The following is a 23,254-nucleotide window of genomic DNA, read 5'->3' on the forward strand; positions in this document are numbered from 1 at the left end:
CGACTGCGAGTCAGGCCTAATCGCCCAACATCAGTGCCCGACCTCTCTAATGCTTTTATGGATGAATGGAAGCAAGTCCCCACAGCAATGTTACAATTTCTAGAGGAAAGCCTTCCCAGAAGAATGGAGGCTATTATAACAGCAAAGAGGGGGACCAACTCCAATGAGATATTCGACGAGCAGGTGTCCACATACTTTTGGTCATGTAGTGGACCTGGTGGATGTGTGTTCTTTAACCTTTCGGGATGCACAAGCTATTCGCTACACCCGCAATAAAATCAGATAAATATGTGTACGTGATCAATAATTTGTTATTGCCCCGTACTAGTCGGAACTAGGCATAGCCTCAGGAAGTAGGCACGCTGAGGGTGTTGCAGCACCCCCTCAAAAATCAGAATAAAATATATAAACTCAGCAAAAAAGAAACTTCTCTTTTTCAGGACCCTGTCTTTCAAAGATAATTCGTAAAAATCCAAATAACTTCACAGATCTTCATTGTAAAGGGTTTAAACACTGTTTCCCATGCTTGTTCAATAAACCATAAACAATTACTGAACATGCACCTGTGGAACGGTCATTAAGACACAAACAGCTTACAGACGGTAGGCAATTAAGGTCACAGTTATGAAAAGTTAGGACACTAAAGAGGCCTTTCTACTGACTCTGAAAAACACCAAAAGAAAGATGCCCAGGATCCCTGCTCATCTGCGTGAACGTGCCTTAGGCATGCTGCAAGGAGGCATGAGGACTGCAGTTGTGGCCAGGGCAATAAATTGCAATATCGGTACTGTGAGATGCCTAAGACAGCGCTACAGGGAGACAGGACGGACAGCTGATCGTTCTCGCAGTGGCAGACCACGTGTAACAACACCTGCACAGGATCAGTACATCCGAACATCACACCTGCGGGGCAGGTACAGGATGGCAACAACAACTGCCCGAGTTACACTAGGAACGCACAATCCCTCCATCAGTGCTCAGACTGTCTGCAATAGGCTGAGAGAGGCTGGACTGAGGGCTTGTAGGCCTGTTGTAAGGCAGATCCTCACCAGACATCACCGGCAACAACGTTGCCTATGGGCACGTGGTACCCGCCATGCAGGCTCAACCTGACATGACCTTCCAGCATGACAATGCCACCAGCCATACTGCTCGTTCTGTGTGTGATTTCCTGCAAGACAGGTATGTCAGTGTTCTGCCATGGCCAGCGAAAGAGCCCGGATCTCAGTCCCATTGAGCACATCTGGGACCTGTTGGATCGGAGGGTGAGGGCTAGGGCCATTCCTCACAGAAATGTCTGGTAACTTGCAGGTGCCTTGGTGGAAGAGTGGGGTAACATCTCACGGCAAGAACTGGCAAATCTGGTGCAGTCTATGAGGAGGAGATGCACTGCAGTACTTCATGCAGCTGGTTACTTTTGATTTTGACCCCCCCTTTGTTCAGGGACACATTATTCCATTTCTGTTAGTCACATGTCTGTGGAACTTGTTCAGTTTATGTCTCAGTTGTTAATCTTGTTGGGTTCATACAAATATTTACACATGTTAAGTTTGCTGAAAATAAACACAGTTGACAGTGAGAAGACGTTTCTTTTTTTGCTGAGTTTTTGCTGAATATATATTGTTGACCAATTCCAACACTCTCTCATTGACTTCCATACAAAAACTCCTCGCTTGATGAGCGAAAGAAACAAAACAATGACACCTGCTGGAGAAGATTTTTGGCTCAGTGAACATCTGTGATGTGTGAGATTGTTGAGAAACAGCAGTTTTTCATCCATGTTTCTATGTCATCTATTAGTGGATTGCTAACCCGTTATGACACGTATGATGATGCAATCACTACTGTTGTGTTGGAGGTCCACTCACATTTGCAACAGAAAAGGTAATCCCTCCATATTCCAGTCCATTTTCTTCTGTTTGGTGCCAAATGTACAAGGCCCAGATTGCAAAATAATGTCTGTTTACCTCCACCATTACCATGCCAACCTCATGCACCAGGGGCATGTTTTTGAAGAAAAAACAAAACAATGCTTTTCGAGAATTAACACTCACACTTTAACCCCCCCACACACACACACACACATAAGCTCTGACTTTGCTGATCGCTACTTTATTGCGACAAAATGTACTTACTATGACTGTGATATGTGGTGTCCCACCTATCTATCTTAAGATTAATGCACTAACTGTTCTGGATAAGACCATCTGCTAAATGACTAAATTGTAAATGTGTCTTTTCTGTAGTATCCAACTCCTCTACATCTCCTGTGAGGTGTTTCAGCTGACCCAGTAGTATCCAACTCCTCTACATCTCCTGTGAGGTGTCTCAGCTGACCCAGTAGTATCCAACTCCTCTACATCTCCTGTGAGGTGTCTCAGCTGACCCAGTAGTATCCAACTCCTCTACATCTCCTGTGAGGTGTCTCAGCTGACCCAGTAGTATCCAACTCCTCTACATCTCCTGTGAGGTGTTTCAGCTGACCCAGTAGTATCCAACTCCTCTACATCTCCTGTGAGGTGTCTCAGTTGACCCAGTAGTATCCAACTCCTCTACATCTCCTGTGAGGTGTCTCAGCTGACCCAGTAGTATCCAACTCCTCTACATCTCCTGTGAGGTGTCTCAGCTGACCCAGTAGTATCCAACTCCTCTACATCTCCTGTGAGGTGTCTCAGCTGACCCAGTAGTATCCAACTCCTCTACATCTCCTGTGAGGTGTCTCAGCTGACCCAGTAGTATCCAACTCCTCTACATCTCCTGTGAGGTGTCTCAGCTGACCCAGTAGTATCCAACTCCTCTACATCTCCTGTGAGGTGTCTCAGCTGACCCAGTAACACAGAGTAGGGTCACAAAACATGCAACAGGTTGTAAAGCATTATACCTGCAAGTGTTAGCCTATAGTGTTACCCACTTTACAAAACATACATGTTCAGATGGAAAAATGTTAAATGCTTAAAAGGGCCACAAAAACCTACCATGATTTGCCTCCCTTTGAATAAGCACCTGCAGTCCTGCACCTCTATGATAAGAGCATTACTGGGAAAGAAAGCCATCCCATTATTGCATAGTGCTTTTGTGGCACAATTGCAGGTACACTACTTATACACCTAGTTTTAATTGAATTGCTAAACATACTACATCTGGACTTCCTTTGAATGGTAAGTGGTAATAACCACCATAATACCCACCTCCTGCCCTGCACCTATATGATAAGAGCATCACAGAGAAAGAAAACCATCCCATAATTTGTTCCGACATAATTAAATTATTTGCTTATCGTTCAAAACGATTTGTATATTTTGATTGATAGTTACTGGACATACATTCGCTTATTAGACGTTTTAGTTTTAGCGCTCGATTCAATCACTATAAAAAGCAACGTTACACTATAGACTCGTGTTGGGGGCACCTGAAACGGAAGTATCCACTCATGTTGATGCTTTGTGTCAAATATTGATACAACTGTAACTAAGTTACTTCCCCTTTAAAGTGGTGTTGGGTGGAGCTGCAAAGGAAGTGAAATGTCTATGCGAGTCTTGCTTACACAGAAAGAACCCCAGCCCTGCTACTTTGATGAACAACAACCCAAAATAGCCATAACTGACCAGCCATTCCAGCGGCATAGAACAAGTTCCAAACTGAGGTATGCCGTGTGTATTTGTGCTTAGTGCTCCAGTTTGCCACGTTCTTTAAAAATACACGACAATTTCAACCTTTTTGAGCAGATACGTCGATACGGTTATGGGTGGGGTAAATTGTTTATCCTAGCAACGGGTTTCCGTTACACATGGCATTCATTGACAAAGTTTGGCAATTTACAATGGTTTTTCATTGAGGCCCAGCCGAGTCCAGACATCATTTCAGGCTCAGGCGCGCAGCCTAGTGGATCAAGAGAAAGTGCGCGTGTGCCATAGCCTCTTCTGAATAAGTTGGACAAAGTTCTGGAGTTGTAATGGGAGTGATAGTATACAGTAATTGAATAGTTTGTGTTCACTTTGTGGCAGCTGTTGGTCTCCTAATAACTTAGTAATACATGTATCACTGTCTTCACAATTTATGTTCTAAGTGGATGGGTTCGTCTCATTCTCTGTAGACCACAAGCCAATTCACATTACTTGGCCTGTGTACTGGGGTTTCCAAGTGGCCTAGAGACCCTGGTTCAATTCCAGGCTGTATCACAACTGGCCGTGATTGGGAGTCCCATAGATTTTTACCTTGACAGCTCGGGCGTTTGATCAAGCAACTTTTTTGTTACTGGCCCAACACTCTAATCACTAGGCTACCTGCTGCTATTCCAAATGTCCTTGTCTTCACCAGACGGTGCTGGAGGAGTGCTGGTGTCATGGTGAACAATGTTCCGGAAGGTCAAAAAGCATCGCAGCAGCTCCCAAAGCAGTAAGATCAGTACCAAGAGCAAGGTGGATAATTATACAATACATTACACTGTCCTGGGCTACATTCCAAACCCCCAAAATGTGTATTTTCCCCTTCCATCAGCCCTAGATGATGCCCTTTAGTTGATCTGAAGACTGGATAAATGCTCCCAAGTGGCGCAGTGGTCTAAGGCACTGCATCTCGGTGCTAGAGGTGTCACTACAGACCGTGGTTTGATTCCAGGCTGTATCACAACCGGCCGTGATTGGGAGTCCATTAGGTCGGTGCACAATTCCTTTATGAGTTTGTTGCTGTGGATTTAGATTAATAAACTAGCTTAGTATTTTTTTAAATATATATTTTTTTATTGAACCTTTATTTAACTACACAAGTCAGTTAAGAACAAATCATTATTTACAATGACGGCCAACCAAAAGGCCCCCTGCGGGGGCTGGGATAAAAAAAATAACACACATCACGATAAGAGAGAAAACACTACATAAAGAGAGACCTAAGACGACAACATAGCATGGCAGCAACACATAAAAACATGACAACAACATGGTAGCAACACAATATGGCAGCAGCCCAACATGGTAGCAGCACAAAATATGGTACAAACATTATTGGGCACAGACAACAGCACAAAGGGCAAGAAGGTAGAAACAACAATACATTACGCAAAGCAGCCACAACTGTCAGTAAAGTGCCCATGAGTGAGTCTTTGAATGAAGAGATGGACATAAAACGGTCCAGTTTGAGTGTTGCAGCGAACTGAAAATAGGAGCGACCCAGGGATGTGTGTGACTGGCAGAACGGATGTTGTATGTGGAGGATGAGGGCTGCAGTAGATATCTCAGATAGGGGGGAGTGAGGCCTAAGAGGGTTTTATAAAGAAGCATCAACCAGTGGGTCTTGTGAAGGGTACACAGAGATGACCAGTTTACAGAGGAGTATAGAGTGCAGTGATGTGTCATATAAGGAGCATTGGTGGCAAATCTGATGGCCGAATGGTAAAGCCACTCGAGAGCAGCCTTACCTGCCGATCTATAAATTATGTCTCCGTAATCTAGCATGGGTAGGATGGTCATCTGAATCAGGGTAAATTTGGCAGCTGGGGTGAAAGAGGAGTGGTTACGATAGAGGAAACCAAGTCTAGATTTAACTTTAGCCTGCAGCTTTGATATGTGCTGAGAGAAGGACAGTGCATCGTCTAGCCATACTCTCAAGTACTTGTATGAGGTGACTACCTCAAGCGCTCAACCCTCAGAGGTAGTAATAACACCTGTCGGAGGAGGGGCATTCTTCTTACCAAACCTGTTACTCAGGCCCAGAAGCCAGGATATGCATATAATTGGTACCATTGGATAGAAAACACTTTGAACTTTGTGGAAATGTTAAAATAATGTATGAGACTATAACACATTTGATATGGTAGGAGAAAATAAATTTTTCTTTGGAGAGCTCATGCTCTTCCAATGGAACTTATAAGGTCATATCCAAATCCAGCTCCCAGATTGCAATTTCTATGGCTTCCCCTAGATGTCAACAGTCTTTGTTCAAGGTTTCAGACTTGTTTCTTCCCAAACGAGGAAGAATTTTGAGTTTTAGTACTGGGAGTCAGAGTTGGAAAACAGTCTGTGCGTGCGCCAGGAAGAGGGCATGCACCTGCTAATTTTGCTTTTCTATTCAACATCTTTCCGTATGAAATATTATAGTTTACTTACATTTTAGGGTACTTGAGGTTTCAATAGAAACGTATTTTGACTTGTTTAAACAAAGTTTAGCGGTAGCTTTTTGGATTCCTTTCTCTGCATGTTGAACGAGTGGATTGGTGAAAGTTCCTTTTAACATGATACTTCAATATTCCAAGGTAAGAGGTTTTAGGTTGTAGTTAATATAGTATTTACAGGACTATTTATCTCTATACCATTTGTATTTCATATACCTTTGACTATTGGATGTTCTTATAGGCACTTTAGTATTGTCAGTGTAACAGTACCTCTCTTCGCCCGTACCTGGGCTCGAACCAGGAACACATCGCACCCCGCTAACTAGCTAGATATTTCACATCGGTTACACCAGCCACTAGGCTGATAGGCTTGAAGTCATAAACAGCGCTGTGCTTGCGAAGAGCTGCTGGAAAAACGCACAAAAGTGCTGTTTGAATGAATGCTTACGAGCCTGCTGCTGCCTACCATCGCTCAGTCAGACTGCTCTATCAAATCATAGACTTAATTATAACATAATAACACACAGAAGTACGAGCCTTTGGTCATTAATATGGTCGAATCCGGAAACTATCATTTCGAAAACAAAACGTTTATTCTTTCAGTGAAATACGGAACCGTTCGGTATTTTATCTAAGGGGTGGCATCCATAAGTCCAAATAATCCTGTTACATTGTACAACCTTCAATGTTATGTCATAATTACGTAAAATTCTGTCAAATTAGTTCGCAATGAGCCAGGCTGCCCAAACTGTTGCATATACCCTGACTCTGCGTGCATTGAACGCAAGAGAAGTGACACAATTTCACCTGGTCAATATTGCCTGCTAACCTGGATTTCTTTTAGCTAAATATGTAGGTTTAAAAATATATACTTCTGTGTATTGATTTTAAGAAAGGCATTGGTGTTTATGGTTAGGTACAGTCGTGCAACGATTGTGCTTTTTTCTCAAATGCGCTTTTGTTAAATCATCCCCCAGCGTTGCATCGATTATATGCAATGCAGGACACGCTAGATAAACTAGTAATATCATCAACCATGTGTAGTTAACAAGTGATTATGATTGATTGATTGTTTTTTATAAGATAAGTTTAATCCTAGCTAGCAACTTACCTTGGCTTCTACTGCATTCGCGTAACCAGCAGGCTCTTCGTGGAGTGCAATGAGAGGCAGGTGGTTAGAGCGTTGGACTAGTTAACCGTAAGGTTGCAAGATTGAATCCAGCGTCCAAAAATACAGATTTCCGATTGTTATGAAAACTTTAAATCTGCCCTAATTAATCGGCCATTCCGATTAATCGGTCGACCTCTAATATAAATGCATGTTATAGCTGGGACCCTTTGGATTGCAAATCAGAGGAAGATTTTCCAAAAGTAAGTGAATATTTAATCACTATTTATGATTTTATGAAGCCTGTGCTGGTTGAAAAATATTTTGATTTGGGGCGCCATCCTCAAACAATCGCATGGCATGCTTTCGCTGTAAAGCCTATTGTAAATCAGACAATGCAGTTCGATGAACAAGACTAAGCTTTTAACCGATATAAGACACTTGTATGTACCTAAATGTTTAATATCCATAATTTTATGATTATTCTTTTGAATTGCACGCCCTCCAATTTAATCTAGCCCTAAGAAGATTTATTGAGGGTAGAGAAAGCTTGTTGGACACTAAGAAAGCTTTGTTGTAGAGCATTTAACACAAAATCCAGGGAGGGGCCAGCTGAGTATAAGACTGTATCATCTGCATATAAATGGATGAGAGAGCTTTCTACTGCCTGAGCTATGTTGTTGATGTAAATTGAGAAGAGCATGCGGCCTAGGATCGAGCCTTGGGGTACTCCCTTGGTGGCAGGCAGTGGCTGAGACAGCAGATTTGCAGAACAAACAGTCTGTCCCACAGTTGGGTAAAGAAAGTTCGTAGTCAACAAAGTATGTAGGAGTCATGAGGAAAATAGCAAAATGCACAAGAAATAAATCAAATATAACGTTTGATTCTGGTGATGGAGATTAATGTTATAGGGATGTGAGGCAGAGGCAGCCTCTGTGTCCTCCTTGACAAGTCACTATACATGAACATTGTGTGTTCCTTCCAAAGCAAGATAGAAAGCTGCCGCATATGGTGCAGAACAGTGATGAAAATATTTGTGTCAGAATATTGACAACAAAAAATGTATCATAAGGGCGTTAGCCATCAGTGACGGAGTTAACAAGACACTGACAGACTTGACAGCTGATACTCAAAACAGACATATTTTTGCCTCTAAAAACAAAAGTTAAATACAAAACATTTGTAAAATCTGGAAAATGATTTGAAAATCCCCAAAAGAATTTAGTTTCTCCTCAGTTGCTTTATAACTCTAAAACCTGGTGATGGAGATTAATGTTATAGGGCAGAGGCAGCCTCTGTGTCCTCCTTGACAAATCACTATACATGAACATTGTGTGTTCCTTCCAAAGCAAGATAGAAACTGCCGTTAATACCTAAAGATGAGGAGATGGTACCGGGAGTGTCCAAGTAGGGAGTCAAAGTGGCCTCCATGGATCAGTGATTGAGTCCATGTTATAAATGCTTTAGCGTTCCGCAACATTTTCTACTGAAAGGTTGACCTTTCTAGTTGGAACATATTGTTGCAGCGTTTCCTAGGTTGGACGCTTCTCCAGCACCACCCTCTCTACCTGAGTGTCTGTGTTACCATGATGTTTGTAATGTGTATTATTGTTGTGGATCCTGTACAGGACGTTCTCCAGCACCACCCTCTCTACCTGAGTGTCTGTGTTACCATGATGTTTGTAATGTGTATTATTGTTGTGGATCCTGTACAGGATGTTCTCCAGCACCACCCTCTCTACCTGAGTGTCTGTGTTACCATGATGTTTGTAATGTGTATTATTGTTGTGGATCCTGTACAGGATGTTCTCCAGCACCACCCTCTCTACCTGAGTGTCTGTGTTACCATGATGTTTGTAATGTGTATTATTGTTGTGGATCCTGTACAGGACGTTCTGCAGCACCACCCTCTCTACCTGAGTGTCTGTGTTACCATGATGTTTGTAATGTGTATTATTGTTGTGGATCCTGTACAGGACGTTCTGCAGCACCACCCTCTCTACCTGAGTGTCTGTGTTACCATGATGTTTGTAATGTGTATTATTGTTGTGGATCCTGTACAGGACGTTCTGCAGCACCACCCTCTCTACCTGAGTGTCTGTGTTACCATGATGTTTGTAATGTGTATTATTGTTGTGGATCCTGTACAGGACGTTCTCCAGCACCACCCTCTCTACCTGAGTGTCTGTGTTACCATGATGTTTGTAATGTGTATTATTGTTGTGGATCCTGTACAGGATGTTCTCCAGCACCACCCTCTCTACCTGAGTGTCTGTGTTACCATGATGTTTGTAATGTGTATTATTGTTGTGGATCCTGTACAGGACGTTCTGCAGCACCACCCTCTCTACCTGAGTGTCTGTGTTACCATGATGTTTGTAATGTGTATTATTGTTGTGGATCCTGTACAGGACGTTCTCCAGCACCACCCTCTCTACCTGAGTGTCTGTGTTACCATGATGTTTGTAATGTGTATTATTGTTGTGGATCCTGTACAGGACGTTCTGCAGCACCACCCTCTCTACCTGAGTGTCTGTGTTACCATGATGTTTGTAATGTGTATTATTGTTGTGGATCCTGTACAGGACGTTCTCCAGCACCACCCTCTCTACCTGAGTGTCTGTGTTACCATGATGTTTGTAATGTGTATTATTGTTGTGGATCCTGTACAGGACGTTCTCCAGCACCACCCTCTCTACCTGAGTGTCTGTGTTAATGTGTTATTATTGTTGTGGATCCTGTACAGGATGTTCTCCAGCACCACCCTCTCTACCTGAGTGTCTGTGTTACCATGATGTTTGTAATGTGTATTATTGTTGTGGATCCTGTACAGGACGTTCTCCAGCACCACCCTCTCTACCTGAGTGTCTGTGTTACCATGATGTTTGTAATGTGTAATATTATTGTTGTGGATCCTGTACAGGACGTTCTCCAGCACCACCCTCTCTACCTGAGTGTCTGTGTTACCATGATGTTTGTAATGTGTATTATTGTTGTGGATCCTGTACAGGACGTTCTCCAGCACCACCCTCTCTACCTGAGTGTCTGTGTTACCATGATGTTTGTAATGTGTATTATTGTTGTGGATCCTGTACAGGACGTTCTCCAGCACCACCCTCTCTACCTGAGTGTCTGTGTTACCATGATGTTTGTAATGTGTATTATTGTTGTGGATCCTGTACAGGACGTTCTCCAGCACCACCCTCTCTACCTGAGTGTCTGTGTTACCATGATGTTTGTAATGTGTATTATTGTTGTGGATCCTGTACAGGACGTTCTCAGCACCACCCTCTCTACCTGAGTGTCTGTGTTACCATGATGTTTGTAATGTGTATTATTGTTGTGGATCCTGTACAGGACGTTCTCCAGCACCACCCTCTCTACCTGAGTGTCTGTGTTACCATGATGTTTGTAATGTGTATTATTGTTGTGGATCCTGTACAGGACGTTCTCCAGCACCACCCTCTCTACCTGAGTGTCTGTGTTACCATGATGTTTGTAATGTGTATTATTGTTGTGGATCCTGTACAGGACGTTCTCCAGCACCACCCTCTCTACCTGAGTGTCTGTGTTACCATGATGTTTGTAATGTGTATTATTGTTGTGGATCCTGTACAGGACGTTCTCCAGCACCACCCTCTCTACCTGAGTGTCTGTGTTACCATGATGTTTGTAATGTGTATTATTGTTGTGGATCCTGTACAGGACGTTCTCCAGCACCACCCTCTCTACCTGAGTGTCTGTGTTACCATGATGTTTGTAATGTGTATTATTGTTGTGGATCCTGTACAGGACGTTCTCCAGCACCACCCTCTCTACCTGAGTGTCTGTGTTACCATGATGTTTGTAATGTGTATTATTGTTGTGGATCCTGTACAGGACGTTCTCCAGCACCACCCTCTCTACCTGAGTGTCTGTGTTACCATGATGTTTGTAATGTGTATTATTGTTGTGGATCCTGTACAGGACGTTCTCCAGCACCACCCTCTCTACCTGAGTGTCTGTGTTACCATGATGTTTGTAATGTGTATTATTGTTGTGGATCCTGTACAGGACGTTCTCCAGCACCACCCTCTCTACCTGAGTGTCTGTGTTACCATGATGTTTGTAATGTGTATTATTGTTGTGGATCCTGTACAGGACGTTCTCCAGCACCACCCTCTCTACCTGAGTGTCTGTGTTACCATGATGTTTGTAATGTGTATTATTGTTGTGGATCCTGTACAGGACGTTCTCCAGCACCACCCTCTCTACCTGAGTGTCTGTGTTACCATGATGTTTGTAATGTGTATTATTGTTGTGGATCCTGTACAGGACGTTCTCCAGCACCACCCTCTCTACCTGAGTGTCTGTGTTACCATGATGTTTGTAATGTGTATTATTGTTGTGGATCCTGTACAGGACGTTCTCCAGCACCACCCTCTCTACCTGAGTGTCTGTGTTACCATGATGTTTGTAATGTGTATTATTGTTGTGGATCCTGTACAGGACGTTCTCCAGCACCACCCTCTCTACCTGAGTGTCTGTGTTACCATGATGTTTGTAATGTGTATTATTGTTGTGGATCCTGTACAGGACGTTCTCCAGCACCACCCTCTCTACCTGAGTGTCTGTGTTACCATGATGTTTGTAATGTGTATTATTGTTGTGGATCCTGTACAGGACGTTCTCCAGCACCACCCTCTCTACCTGAGTGTCTGTGTTACCATGATGTTTGTAATGTGTATTATTGTTGTGGATCCTGTACAGGACGTTCTCCAGCACCACCCTCTCTACCTGAGTGTCTGTGTTACCATGATGTTTGTAATGTGTATTATTGTTGTGGATCCTGTACAGGAATGTTCTCCAGCACCACCCTCTCTACCTGAGTGTCTGTGTTACCATGATGTTTGTAATGTGTATTATTGTTGTGGATCCTGTACAGGACGTTCTCCAGCACCACCCTCTCTACCTGAGTGTCTGTGTTACCATGATGTTTGTAATGTGTATTATTGTTGTGGATCCTGTACAGGACGTTCTCCAGCACCACCCTCTCTACCTGAGTGTCTGTGTTACCATGATGTTTGTAATGTGTATTATTGTTGTGGATCCTGTACAGGACGTTCTCCAGCACCACCCTCTCTACCTGAGTGTCTGTGTTACCATGATGTTTGTAATGTGTATTATTGTTGTGGATCCTGTACAGGACGTTCTCCAGCACCACCCTCTCTACCTGAGTGTCTGTGTTACCATGATGTTTGTAATGTGTATTATTGTTGTGGATCCTGTACAGGACGTTCTCCAGCACCACCCTCTCTACCTGAGTGTCTGTGTTACCATGATGTTTGTAATGTGTATTATTGTTGTGGATCCTGTACAGGACGTTCTCCAGCACCACCCTCTCTACCTGAGTGTCTGTGTTACCATGATGTTTGTAATGTGTATTATTGTTGTGGATCCTGTACAGGACGTTCTCCAGCACCACCCTCTCTACCTGAGTGTCTGTGTTACCATGATGTTTGTAATGTGTATTATTGTTGTGGATCCTGTACAGGACGTTCTCCAGCACCACCCTCTCTACCTGAGTGTCTGTGTTACCATGATGTTTGTAATGTGTATTATTGTTGTGGATCCTGTACAGGACGTTCTCCAGCACCACCCTCTCTACCTGAGTGTCTGTGTTACCATGATGTTTGTAATGTGTATTATTGTTGTGGATCCTGTACAGGACGTTCTCCAGCACCACCCTCTCTACCTGAGTGTCTGTGTTACCATGATGTTTGTAATGTGTATTATTGTTGTGGATCCTGTACAGGACGTTCTCCAGCACCACCCTCTCTACCTGAGTGTCTGTGTTACCATGATGTTTGTAATGTGTATTATTGTTGTGGATCCTGTACAGGACGTTCTCCAGCACCACCCTCTCTACCTGAGTGTCTGTGTTACCATGATGTTTGTAATGTGTATTATTGTTGTGGATCCTGTACAGGACGTTCTCCAGCACCACCCTCTCTACCTGAGTGTCTGTGTTACCATGATGTTTGTAATGTGTATTATTGTTGTGGATCCTGTACAGGACGTTCTCCAGCACCACCCTCTCTACCTGAGTGTCTGTGTTACCATGATGTTTGTAATGTGTATTATTGTTGTGGATCCTGTACAGGACGTTCTCCAGCACCACCCTCTCTACCTGAGTGTCTGTGTTACCATGATGTTTGTAATGTGTATTATTGTTGTGGATCCTGTACAGGACGTTCTCCAGCACCACCCTCTCTACCTGAGTGTCTGTGTTACCATGATGTTTGTAATGTGTATTATTGTTGTGGATCCTGTACAGGACGTTCTCCAGCACCACCCTCTCTACCTGAGTGTCTGTGTTACCATGATGTTTGTAATGTGTATTATTGTTGTGGATCCTGTACAGGACGTTCTCCAGCACCACCCTCTCTACCTGAGTGTCTGTGTTACCATGATGTTTGTAATGTGTATTATTGTTGTGGATCCTGTACAGGACGTTCTCCAGCACCACCCTCTCTACCTGAGTGTCTGTGTTACCATGATGTTTGTAATGTGTATTATTGTTGTGGATCCTGTACAGGACGTTCTCCAGCACCACCCTCTCTACCTGAGTGTCTGTGTTACCATGATGTTTGTAATGTGTATTATTGTTGTGGATCCTGTACAGGACGTTCTGCAGCACCACCCTCTCTACCTGAGTGTCTGTGTTACCATGATGTTTGTAATGTGTATTATTGTTGTGGATCCTGTACAGGACGTTCTCCAGCACCACCCTCTCTACCTGAGTGTCTGTGTTACCATGATGTTTGTAATGTGTATTATTGTTGTGGATCCTGTACAGGACGTTCTCCAGCACCACCCTCTCTACCTGAGTGTCTGTGTTACCATGATGTTTGTAATGTGTATTATTGTTGTGGATCCTGTACAGGACGTTCTCCAGCACCACCCTCTCTACCTGAGTGTCTGTGTTACCATGATGTTTGTAATGTGTATTATTGTTGTGGATCCTGTACAGGACGTTCTCCAGCACCACCCTCTCTACCTGAGTGTCTGTGTTACCATGATGTTTGTAATGTGTATTATTGTTGTGGATCCTGTACAGGACGTTCTCCAGCACCACCCTCTCTACCTGAGTGTCTGTGTTACCATGATGTTTGTAATGTGTATTATTGTTGTGGATCCTGTACAGGACGTTCTGCAGCACCACCCTCTCTACCTGAGTGTCTGTGTTACCATGATGTTTGTAATGTGTATTATTGTTGTGGATCCTGTACAGGACGTTCTCCAGCACCACCCTCTCTACCTGAGTGTCTGTGTTACCATGATGTTTGTAATGTGTATTATTGTTGTGGATCCTGTACAGGACGTTCTCCAGCACCACCCTCTCTACCTGAGTGTCTGTGTTACCATGATGTTTGTAATGTGTATTATTGTTGTGGATCCTGTACAGGACGTTCTCCAGCACCACCCTCTCTACCTGAGTGTCTGTGTTACCATGATGTTTGTAATGTGTATTATTGTTGTGGATCCTGTACAGGACGTTCTCCAGCACCACCCTCTCTACCTGAGTGTCTGTGTTACCATGATGTTTGTAATGTGTATTATTGTTGTGGATCCTGTACAGGACGTTCTCCAGCACCACCCTCTCTACCTGAGTGTCTGTGTTACCATGATGTTTGTAATGTGTATTATTGTTGTGGATCCTGTACAGGACGTTCTCCAGCACCACCCTCTCTACCTGAGTGTCTGTGTTACCATGATGTTTGTAATGTGTATTATTGTTGTGGATCCTGTACAGGACGTTCTCCAGCACCACCCTCTCTACCTGAGTGTCTGTGTTACCATGATGTTTGTAATGTGTATTATTGTTGTGGATCCTGTACAGGACGTTCTGCAGCACCACCCTCTCTACCTGAGTGTCTGTGTTACCATGATGTTTGTAATGTGTATTATTGTTGTGGATCCTGTACAGGACGTTCTCCAGCACCACCCTCTCTACCTGAGTGTCTGTGTTACCATGATGTTTGTAATGTGTATTATTGTTGTGGATCCTGTACAGGACGTTCTCCAGCACCACCCTCTCTACCTGAGTGTCTGTGTTACCATGATGTTTGTAATGTGTATTATTGTTGTGGATCCTGTACAGGACGTTCTCCAGCACCACCCTCTCTACCTGAGTGTCTGTGTTACCATGATGTTTGTAATGTGTATTATTGTTGTGGATCCTGTACAGGACGTTCTCCAGCACCACCCTCTCTACCTGAGTGTCTGTGTTACCATGATGTTTGTAATGTGTATTATTGTTGTGGATCCTGTACAGGACGTTCTCCAGCACCACCCTCTCTACCTGAGTGTCTGTGTTACCATGATGTTTGTAATGTGTATTATTGTTGTGGATCCTGTACAGGATCCTGTTCTCCAGCACCACCCTCTCTACCTGAGTGTCTGTGTTACCATGATGTTTGTAATGTGTATTATTGTTGTGGATCCTGTACAGGACGTTCTCCAGCACCACCCTCTCTACCTGAGTGTCTGTGTTACCATGATGTTTGTAATGTGTATTATTGTTGTGGATCCTGTACAGGACGTTCTCCAGCACCACCCTCTCTACCTGAGTGTCTGTGTTACCATGATGTTTGTAATGTGTATTATTGTTGTGGATCCTGTACAGGACGTTCTCCAGCACCACCCTCTCTACCTGAGTGTCTGTGTTACCATGATGTTTGTAATGTGTATTATTGTTGTGGATCCTGTACAGGACGTTCTCCAGCACCACCCTCTCTACCTGAGTGTCTGTGTTACCATGATGTTTGTAATGTGTATTATTGTTGTGGATCCTGTACAGGACGTTCTCCAGCACCACCCTCTCTACCTGAGTGTCTGTGTTACCATGATGTTTGTAATGTGTATTATTGTTGTGGATCCTGTACAGGACGTTCTCCAGCACCACCCTCTCTACCTGAGTGTCTGTGTTACCATGATGTTTGTAATGTGTATTATTGTTGTGGATCCTGTACAGGACGTTCTCCAGCACCACCCTCTCTACCTGAGTGTCTGTGTTACCATGATGTTTGTAATGTGTATTATTGTTGTGGATCCTGTACAGGACGTTCTCCAGCACCACCCTCTCTACCTGAGTGTCTGTGTTACCATGATGTTTGTAATGTGTATTATTGTTGTGGATCCTGTACAGGACGTTCTCCAGCACCACCCTCTCTACCTGAGTGTCTGTGTTACCATGATGTTTGTAATGTGTATTATTGTTGTGGATCCTGTACAGGACGTTCTCCAGCACCACCCTCTCTACCTGAGTGTCTGTGTTACCATGATGTTTGTAATGTGTATTATTGTTGTGGATCCTGTACAGGACGTTCTCCAGCACCACCCTCTCTACCTGAGTGTCTGTGTTACCATGATGTTTGTAATGTGTATTATTGTTGTGGATCCTGTACAGGACGTTCTCCAGCACCACCCTCTCTACCTGAGTGTCTGTGTTACCATGATGTTTGTAATGTGTATTATTGTTGTGGATCCTGTACAGGACGTTCTCCAGCACCACCCTCTCTACCTGAGTGTCTGTGTTACCATGATGTTTGTAATGTGTATTATTGTTGTGGATCCTGTACAGGACGTTCTCCAGCACCACCCTCTCTACCTGAGTGTCTGTGTTACCATGATGTTTGTAATGTGTATTATTGTTGTGGATCCTGTACAGGACGTTCTCCAGCACCACCCTCTCTACCTGAGTGTCTGTGTTACCATGATGTTTGTAATGTGTATTATTGTTGTGGATCCTGTACAGGACGTTCTCCAGCACCACCCTCTCTACCTGAGTGTCTGTGTTACCATGATGTTTGTAATGTGTATTATTGTTGTGGATCCTGTACAGGACGTTCTCCAGCACCACCCTCTCTACCTGAGTGTCTGTGTTACCATGATGTTTGTAATGTGTATTATTGTTGTGGATCCTGTACAGGACGTTCTCCAGCACCACCCTCTCTACCTGAGTGTCTGTGTTACCATGATGTTTGTAATGTGTATTATTGTTGTGGATCCTGTACAGGACGTTCTCCAGCACCACCCTCTCTACCTGAGTGTCTGTGTTACCATGATGTTTGTAATGTGTATTATTGTTGTGGATCCTGTACAGGACGTTCTCCAGCACCACCCTCTCTACCTGAGTGTCTGTGTTACCATGATGTTTGTAATGTGTATTATTGTTGTGGATCCTGTACAGGACGTTCTCCAGCACCACCCTCTCTACCTGAGTGTCTGTGTTACCATGATGTTTGTAATGTGTATTATTGTTGTGGATCCTGTACAGGACGTTCTCCAGCACCACCCTCTCTACCTGAGTGTCTGTGTTACCATGATGTTTGTAATGTGTATTATTGTTGTGGATCCTGTACAGGACGTTCTCCAGCACCACCCTCTCTACCTGAGTGTCTGTGTTACCATGATGTTTGTAATGTGTATTATTGTTGTGGATCCTGTACAGGACGTTCTCCAGCACCACCCTCTCTACCTGAGTGTCTGTGTTACCATGATGTTTGTAATGTGTATTATTGTTGTGGATCCTGTACAGGACGTTCTCCAGCACCACCCTCTCTACCTGAGTGTCTGTGTTACCATGATGTTTGTAATGTGTATTATTGTTGTGGATCCTGTACAGGACGTTCTCCAGCACCACCCTCTCTACCTGAGTGTCTGTGTTACCATGATGTTTGTAATGTGTATTATTGTTGTGGATCCTGTACAGGACGTTCTCCAGCACCACCCTCTCTACCTGAGTGTCTGTGTTACCATGATGTTTGTAATGTGTATTATTGTTGTGGATCCTGTACAGGACGTTCTCCAGCACCACCCTCTCTACCTGAGTGTCTGTGTTACCATGATGTTTGTAATGTTGTGGATCCTGTACAGGATTATTGTTGAGTGTCTGTGTCCTGTTTGTAATGTGTATTATTGTTGTGGATCCTGTACAGGACGTTCTCCAGCACCACCCTCTCTACCTGAGTGTCTGTGTTACCATGATGTTTGTAATGTGTATTATTGTTGTGGATCCTGTACAGGACGTTCTCCAGCACCACCCTCTCTACCTGAGTGTCTGTGTTACCATGATGTTTGTAATGTGTATTATTGTTGTGGATCCTGTACAGGACGTTCTCCAGCACCACCCTCTCTACCTGAGTGTCTGTGTTACCATGATGTTTGTAATGTGTATTATTGTTGTGGATCCTGTACAGGACGTTCTCCAGCACCACCCTCTCTACCTGAGTGTCTGTGTTACCATGATGTTTGTAATGTGTATTATTGTTGTGGATCCTGTACAGGACGTTCTCCAGCACCACCCTCTCTACCTGAGTGTCTGTGTTACCATGATGTTTGTAATGTGTATTATTGTTGTGGATCCTGTACAGGACGTTCTGCAGCACCACCCTCTCTACCTGATGTTTGTAATGTGTCTGTGTTACCATGATGTTTGTAATGATGTTTGTATTATTGTTGTGGATCCTGTACAGGACGTTCTCCAGCACCACCCTCTCTACCTGAGTGTCTGTGTTACCATGATGTTTGTAATGTGTATTATTGTTGTGGATCCTGTACAGGACGTTCTGCAGCACCACCCTCTCTACCTGAGTGTCTGTGTTACCATGATGTTTGTAATGTGTATTATTGTTGTGGATCCTGTACAGGACGTTCTCCAGCACCACCCTCTCTACCTGAGTGTCTGTGTTACCATGATGTTTGTAATGTGTATTATTGTTGTGGATCCTGTACAGGACGTTCTCCAGCACCACCCTCTCTACCTGAGTGTGAGGATGCTGTGTTATAATGACGGCCTGGGGTCTGGGAAGAACCTGCTGACTCTCAAGACCACCGACGCCAAGCAGCAGGAGTGTAGCATCTGGGTGTACCAGTGGAGCAGCGCGGTGAATGTCTGTGTAAGTGCACTTGCATGTGTGTGCATGTATGTAACAGATGGTACATCCAGCATACAGTCTGTACTACGACCAGTGGTGTAGTTGAGTAAATGCGTGAAAACACAGTTTACGTACCTTTTTAATTTTGCACAAGCGTTTACCTACCTTCGGCAGAAAAATGCATTGAAAGAATATGGAGCTTAACTTTACCGTGAACTTTATTTACCGTGAACTTTACCTTGAACGGCCATCAGCGTTTATCCACCTGTTTTTTTTACCACTATATCACTGTCTCATATCAATACATCTCATGGCAATATTCTGGGGTCCACACAAACTCTGGTCCTCTCTAGGTTATCATACAACTGCCCGTTTGTGGCAAACTGAAGGCAATGCTGTGCAAGATAATTGTTTATCATGTATTCCTGTGTGTCTCTTCTTATCCATTCATATAGCAGGAGACTGAGGACGCGGGCCTCAATGGCCCAGACAGACAAGTTGTTTTCATAATGGCCCGACTGTCAGCATCAGTCACAGTGGATAAACTCATCTGCCAAATGACTGAAAATTATTTTATTAAGTTTCCCATTAAGCCAATGACTGAAATGTCATTCGCTAAAATGCCGAATGACTGAAATGTTAATGATAGAAATTTGAGCGCCTGAAATGCTAAATGACAGTTTTTCATAAGAAGTCGATTTCTCTTCTCCTTGCCCTGTCTCTGTGCAGGAACAAGGCCAGGCCATCTGCAGGTGTTGTCCGCCTCGTCCGACTGTGTGCTGACATCAGAGAAGTCCTGAAGAGCAGTTGCCCTCAGGGACGTGGTGGAGACGGGTAACACCATGAACCAGTCGGGAGCCTGGAAACCATAGTTTACAGCAGGGTCACATCAGGGCCGTAGCACAGTCCGCAAGATCCGAGCAAGGCTCCCGCCTAACCCCAGTCATGGGGCAGAGAGAAAAATGTGCAGTTGTATAGCTAATCTCATGCTATTTAACACATTTTGCCATGAGGCGGAGAGAAAATGTTGCTGTTTTAGAGCTCAGGGATTCTTGAAAGACGGGACAATCTCAACTTTCTTAACAGCATTTTAAATATATATTTTGATAGACCAAAGTATCAGCTATCACACCATGTAAAGGAACAACCTATTATTATTATTATTTTTTTTTTTAAATGACATGTTTTCATAAAATGTCTACTCTGTCAGACACCATACATGGCATTTCACTTACAATTATTATCCAACAAGTGTTTAAAGGCCTTGGTTGTTTAATTCTAACATTTGATTATTCAAATATGTAATACAAATCTCCAAACTTCTTTTTGTTTTGTTTTATAGCACTATATAATGCTCCAGGGCTCATTTAGTTAGCATTTTGGCATGTTTTTCTACATTTAGGACATTAACATTTATGAGGCCAACATTATCCATTAGGTCTAGCACAGCAATTACTTCAATTGTTTAAGCATATGGTGCAGAACAGTGATTAAAATATTTGTGTCAGAATATTGACAACAAAAAATGTATCATAAGGGCGTTAGCCATCAGTGACGGAGTTAACAAGCCACTGACAGACTTGACAACTGATACTCAAAACAGACATATTTTTGCCTCTAAAAATAAAAGTTAAATACAAAACATTTGTAAAATCTGGAAAATGATTTGAAAATCCCCAAAAGAAACAACATTCCTGTCATATCTTTCAGAAATCAGATCAAGTTGATGGTTTACGGAGTTCACAAAATGTTTATTTTTGTACTTCATTCAAGTAGTATACACAGTAGAAATTTAGTTTCTCCTCAGTTACTTTATAACTCTAAAACCTAATTAAATGTGACATTTGAACCTAAATGAATATCCTATCGTAATCTATCAGGCATATGGAGCTGACAGTTCATGGTTGTGACCATGGTGATTTCAATATTGTTTGTTTAAATCTATCAAAAGTCAACTTTACAGACCATTAATGGTCTTGTTGCACTACATGTAATGAGGACATGAATAAGGGGTGTCCTTATGGTATAGATGACCCTGCTTAGGAGTTGACCAAATTTCCAGACACATCTTTTAGAGAAATATTCTTTAAAGCCACATAGGGCTAGTGCAAGAAACTACATAAGATAATTTTTCATAAAATTATTGGCAGTTTTTTTTGTTGAGTTTGAAATTGGGATCCTTTGTTCCAGACCAGGGCATTTTCAGGCATAAAGCCTACATGGAAATGAATCATATTGAAAGTATTTAGAAAATTCCATAAACAAATATCTTCCTTATAAAACTCCCCTAAATGTGAAAGTTAAGCTCAAATAACAAAACGTTTCCCTGCTGGACAAGGATTGTCCTGACTTTCAAGAATCCCTAAGCTAATTTCCTGCTATTTTGCCATGAGGCTGAGGGAAAATATTGCAGTTTTAAAGCCAATTTCTTGTAATTCTTAATGTTTTTGAAATGGCATGTGACATGCTATCTGGGGGCCCAACGCCCCCTTTGCGGGGGTTGCGTAATACGCCAATGGGTCACATGACTTACCCAGCATGCTCTGCAACACCTGTCAGTTGACCATCATGAGTAACTTCATTTCACAGTACAGGGACCTCAGTGCATGTCTCCGTCATGGCTGGACTTGAAAAGGATTTGGCTGTTTGATATCTAGGTCTCCGATGACATTAGTACAGCATCCAGAGACTCCATTGACCTCCTTTATAACCATGGTACACCAGTCACTATATCCACCATGGATGGAAGAACATACAAAATCATCATAAATATGCTGTAGGGAAGAAAGAGGGTCTATCTCCCTCTCTTACCCCCTCCCTATACACACCAAAGGGGTGGTAGCAGGACATGCGTTTGTGCCTCTCGTCCCTCTCTCCATACCTCTCCTATATTCCCTTACTCCAGATGGATATGTGAATACTGAATAATTCCAGAAAATGTGTTTTATTTGATTCCCTTTTTGTCCTTTAAAACATGTCAGTTTGTGGTATTTCCGTATTCCCGTCATTCTCAGACTGATTTATGGGATGCATGCTTCCTTCCCAACTCTGGGTCCTCAATGTTTATGAAGCATCCAGCCGGGCTCTGTGTTTGTTTGTGTGTGTAGGAATGACCATGAGGTACCAAATGACGCTGGTGTTATGCCGCGTTCGCCTGTGGTATACACATACCAGCCACAACCTTACAGAGCTAGTTTACTCTTTATAGATTTAGGCCGGGATTCAATCTGATCGCGGGTTATAAACATTGCGGCTTTAAAGACTATTTCCGATTAAGCCAACGTAGGCAGCGTTAACAGTCAAGGCAATGTTCGGAGCACGCGGGAACGTTGCCTTTAAAAACAGCGATGCCTCTAATCCGTGAGGCCAGGATTCAGAGTTCACTGTGTATGTAAACCTTTAGTGCAGTCGTATGGCTCCAGAACATATATGATAATAGCAGAAAGTTGAGAACCATGGACATAGCACACATGATTGGGCTTGACCATTCTCCACCAGAGGGAGCTCTTCATTCAATGTACTGCCCAGAAAGTTACCAACCTAGTAGTCAAGCACTCTGGTTTTTCTCAAACCACCTACTACACATTTACACCCTGAGAACATGCTTTTAGAAGTGACAACACTATCATAAATACAAAATAAGTATTTGACTTGAATACAGGGGAAAAACAGGAATGATTATTATTCCAGTTTGTTTTCCATTTATTTTGCAGAATAGGTTAGAGTCAATGTACTGATCCACAGTCAATGAGCGTGAATGGAATAGATTCTCTTCTAGTCTACATACACACTGAACACCAGCTAAAACACAATATGGCAACCGCACTTTACCACAATGCATTAAGAGCAGGGCTGAGGTAAATTTGAATTGAAGTTAACTTAAATAACAAAATAGTTTAGAAAAAAAACGGCTTCTATTGTCAATGACTTCTCAATAAAATGAGGAATAAAAGCTATTTCAAACATTTTATATTTTCTTATTTTAAATTAAAATCACTTCCTGAATTGACTGCCTTCAATTGAAATTGACCCCAGCCCTGATTGAGACAGTTACTGCCAAGGTTATTAACTCTTCTTTTATATTTAAATATCAACAAACAAAATGTATGTACATTAACA

The 23,254-nt window shown here is 42.9% G+C and overlaps 1 protein-coding gene across 3 annotated transcripts; it reads left to right on the forward strand.

Annotated features, from left to right (window-relative positions):
* The first annotated feature begins 3,495 nt into the window (after positions 1–3,495).
* LOC115146389 (integrin beta-1-binding protein 1-like) lies at positions 3,496–22,125 on the forward strand. 3 transcript variants are annotated; one of them, XM_029688433.2, is made up of 4 exons: positions 3,496–3,643; positions 4,318–4,418; positions 18,995–19,156; positions 19,865–22,125. In XM_029688433.2, the coding sequence occupies exons 2-4, from the start codon at positions 4,353–4,355 to the stop codon at positions 19,916–19,918; spliced, it is 282 nt and encodes a 93-aa protein (XP_029544293.1). In that variant the 5' UTR covers positions 3,496–3,643; positions 4,318–4,352; the 3' UTR covers positions 19,919–22,125. The 3 variants fall into 3 exon arrangements, 2 of the variants coding, with proteins under 2 accessions (XP_029544293.1, XP_029544294.1); XR_003866134.2 differs by lacking the exon at positions 4,318–4,418 and having other exon boundaries at positions 3,497–3,643; XM_029688434.2 differs by lacking the exons at positions 3,496–3,643; positions 4,318–4,418 and adding an exon at positions 4,777–6,247.
* The last annotated feature ends 1,129 nt before the right edge of the window (positions 22,126–23,254 follow it).

The sequence above is a fragment of the Oncorhynchus nerka genome, linkage group LG18 (assembly GCF_034236695.1).
Source record: "Oncorhynchus nerka isolate Pitt River linkage group LG18, Oner_Uvic_2.0, whole genome shotgun sequence".
Taxonomy (NCBI): Eukaryota; Metazoa; Chordata; class Actinopteri; order Salmoniformes; family Salmonidae; genus Oncorhynchus; species Oncorhynchus nerka.

Coding starts and splice junctions, on each gene's coding strand:
- LOC115146389 (XM_029688433.2), top strand. CDS start 4,353: ATGTTCCGGAAGGTCAAAAAGCATCGCAGCAGCTCCCAAAGCAGTAAG. Junction 4,419..18,994: donor AGATCAGTACCAAGAGCAAG/GTGGATAATTAT, acceptor GATCCTGTACAG/GACGTTCTCCAGCACCACCC. Junction 19,157..19,864: donor GCAGCGCGGTGAATGTCTGT/GTAAGTGCACTT, acceptor GTCTCTGTGCAG/GAACAAGGCCAGGCCATCTG.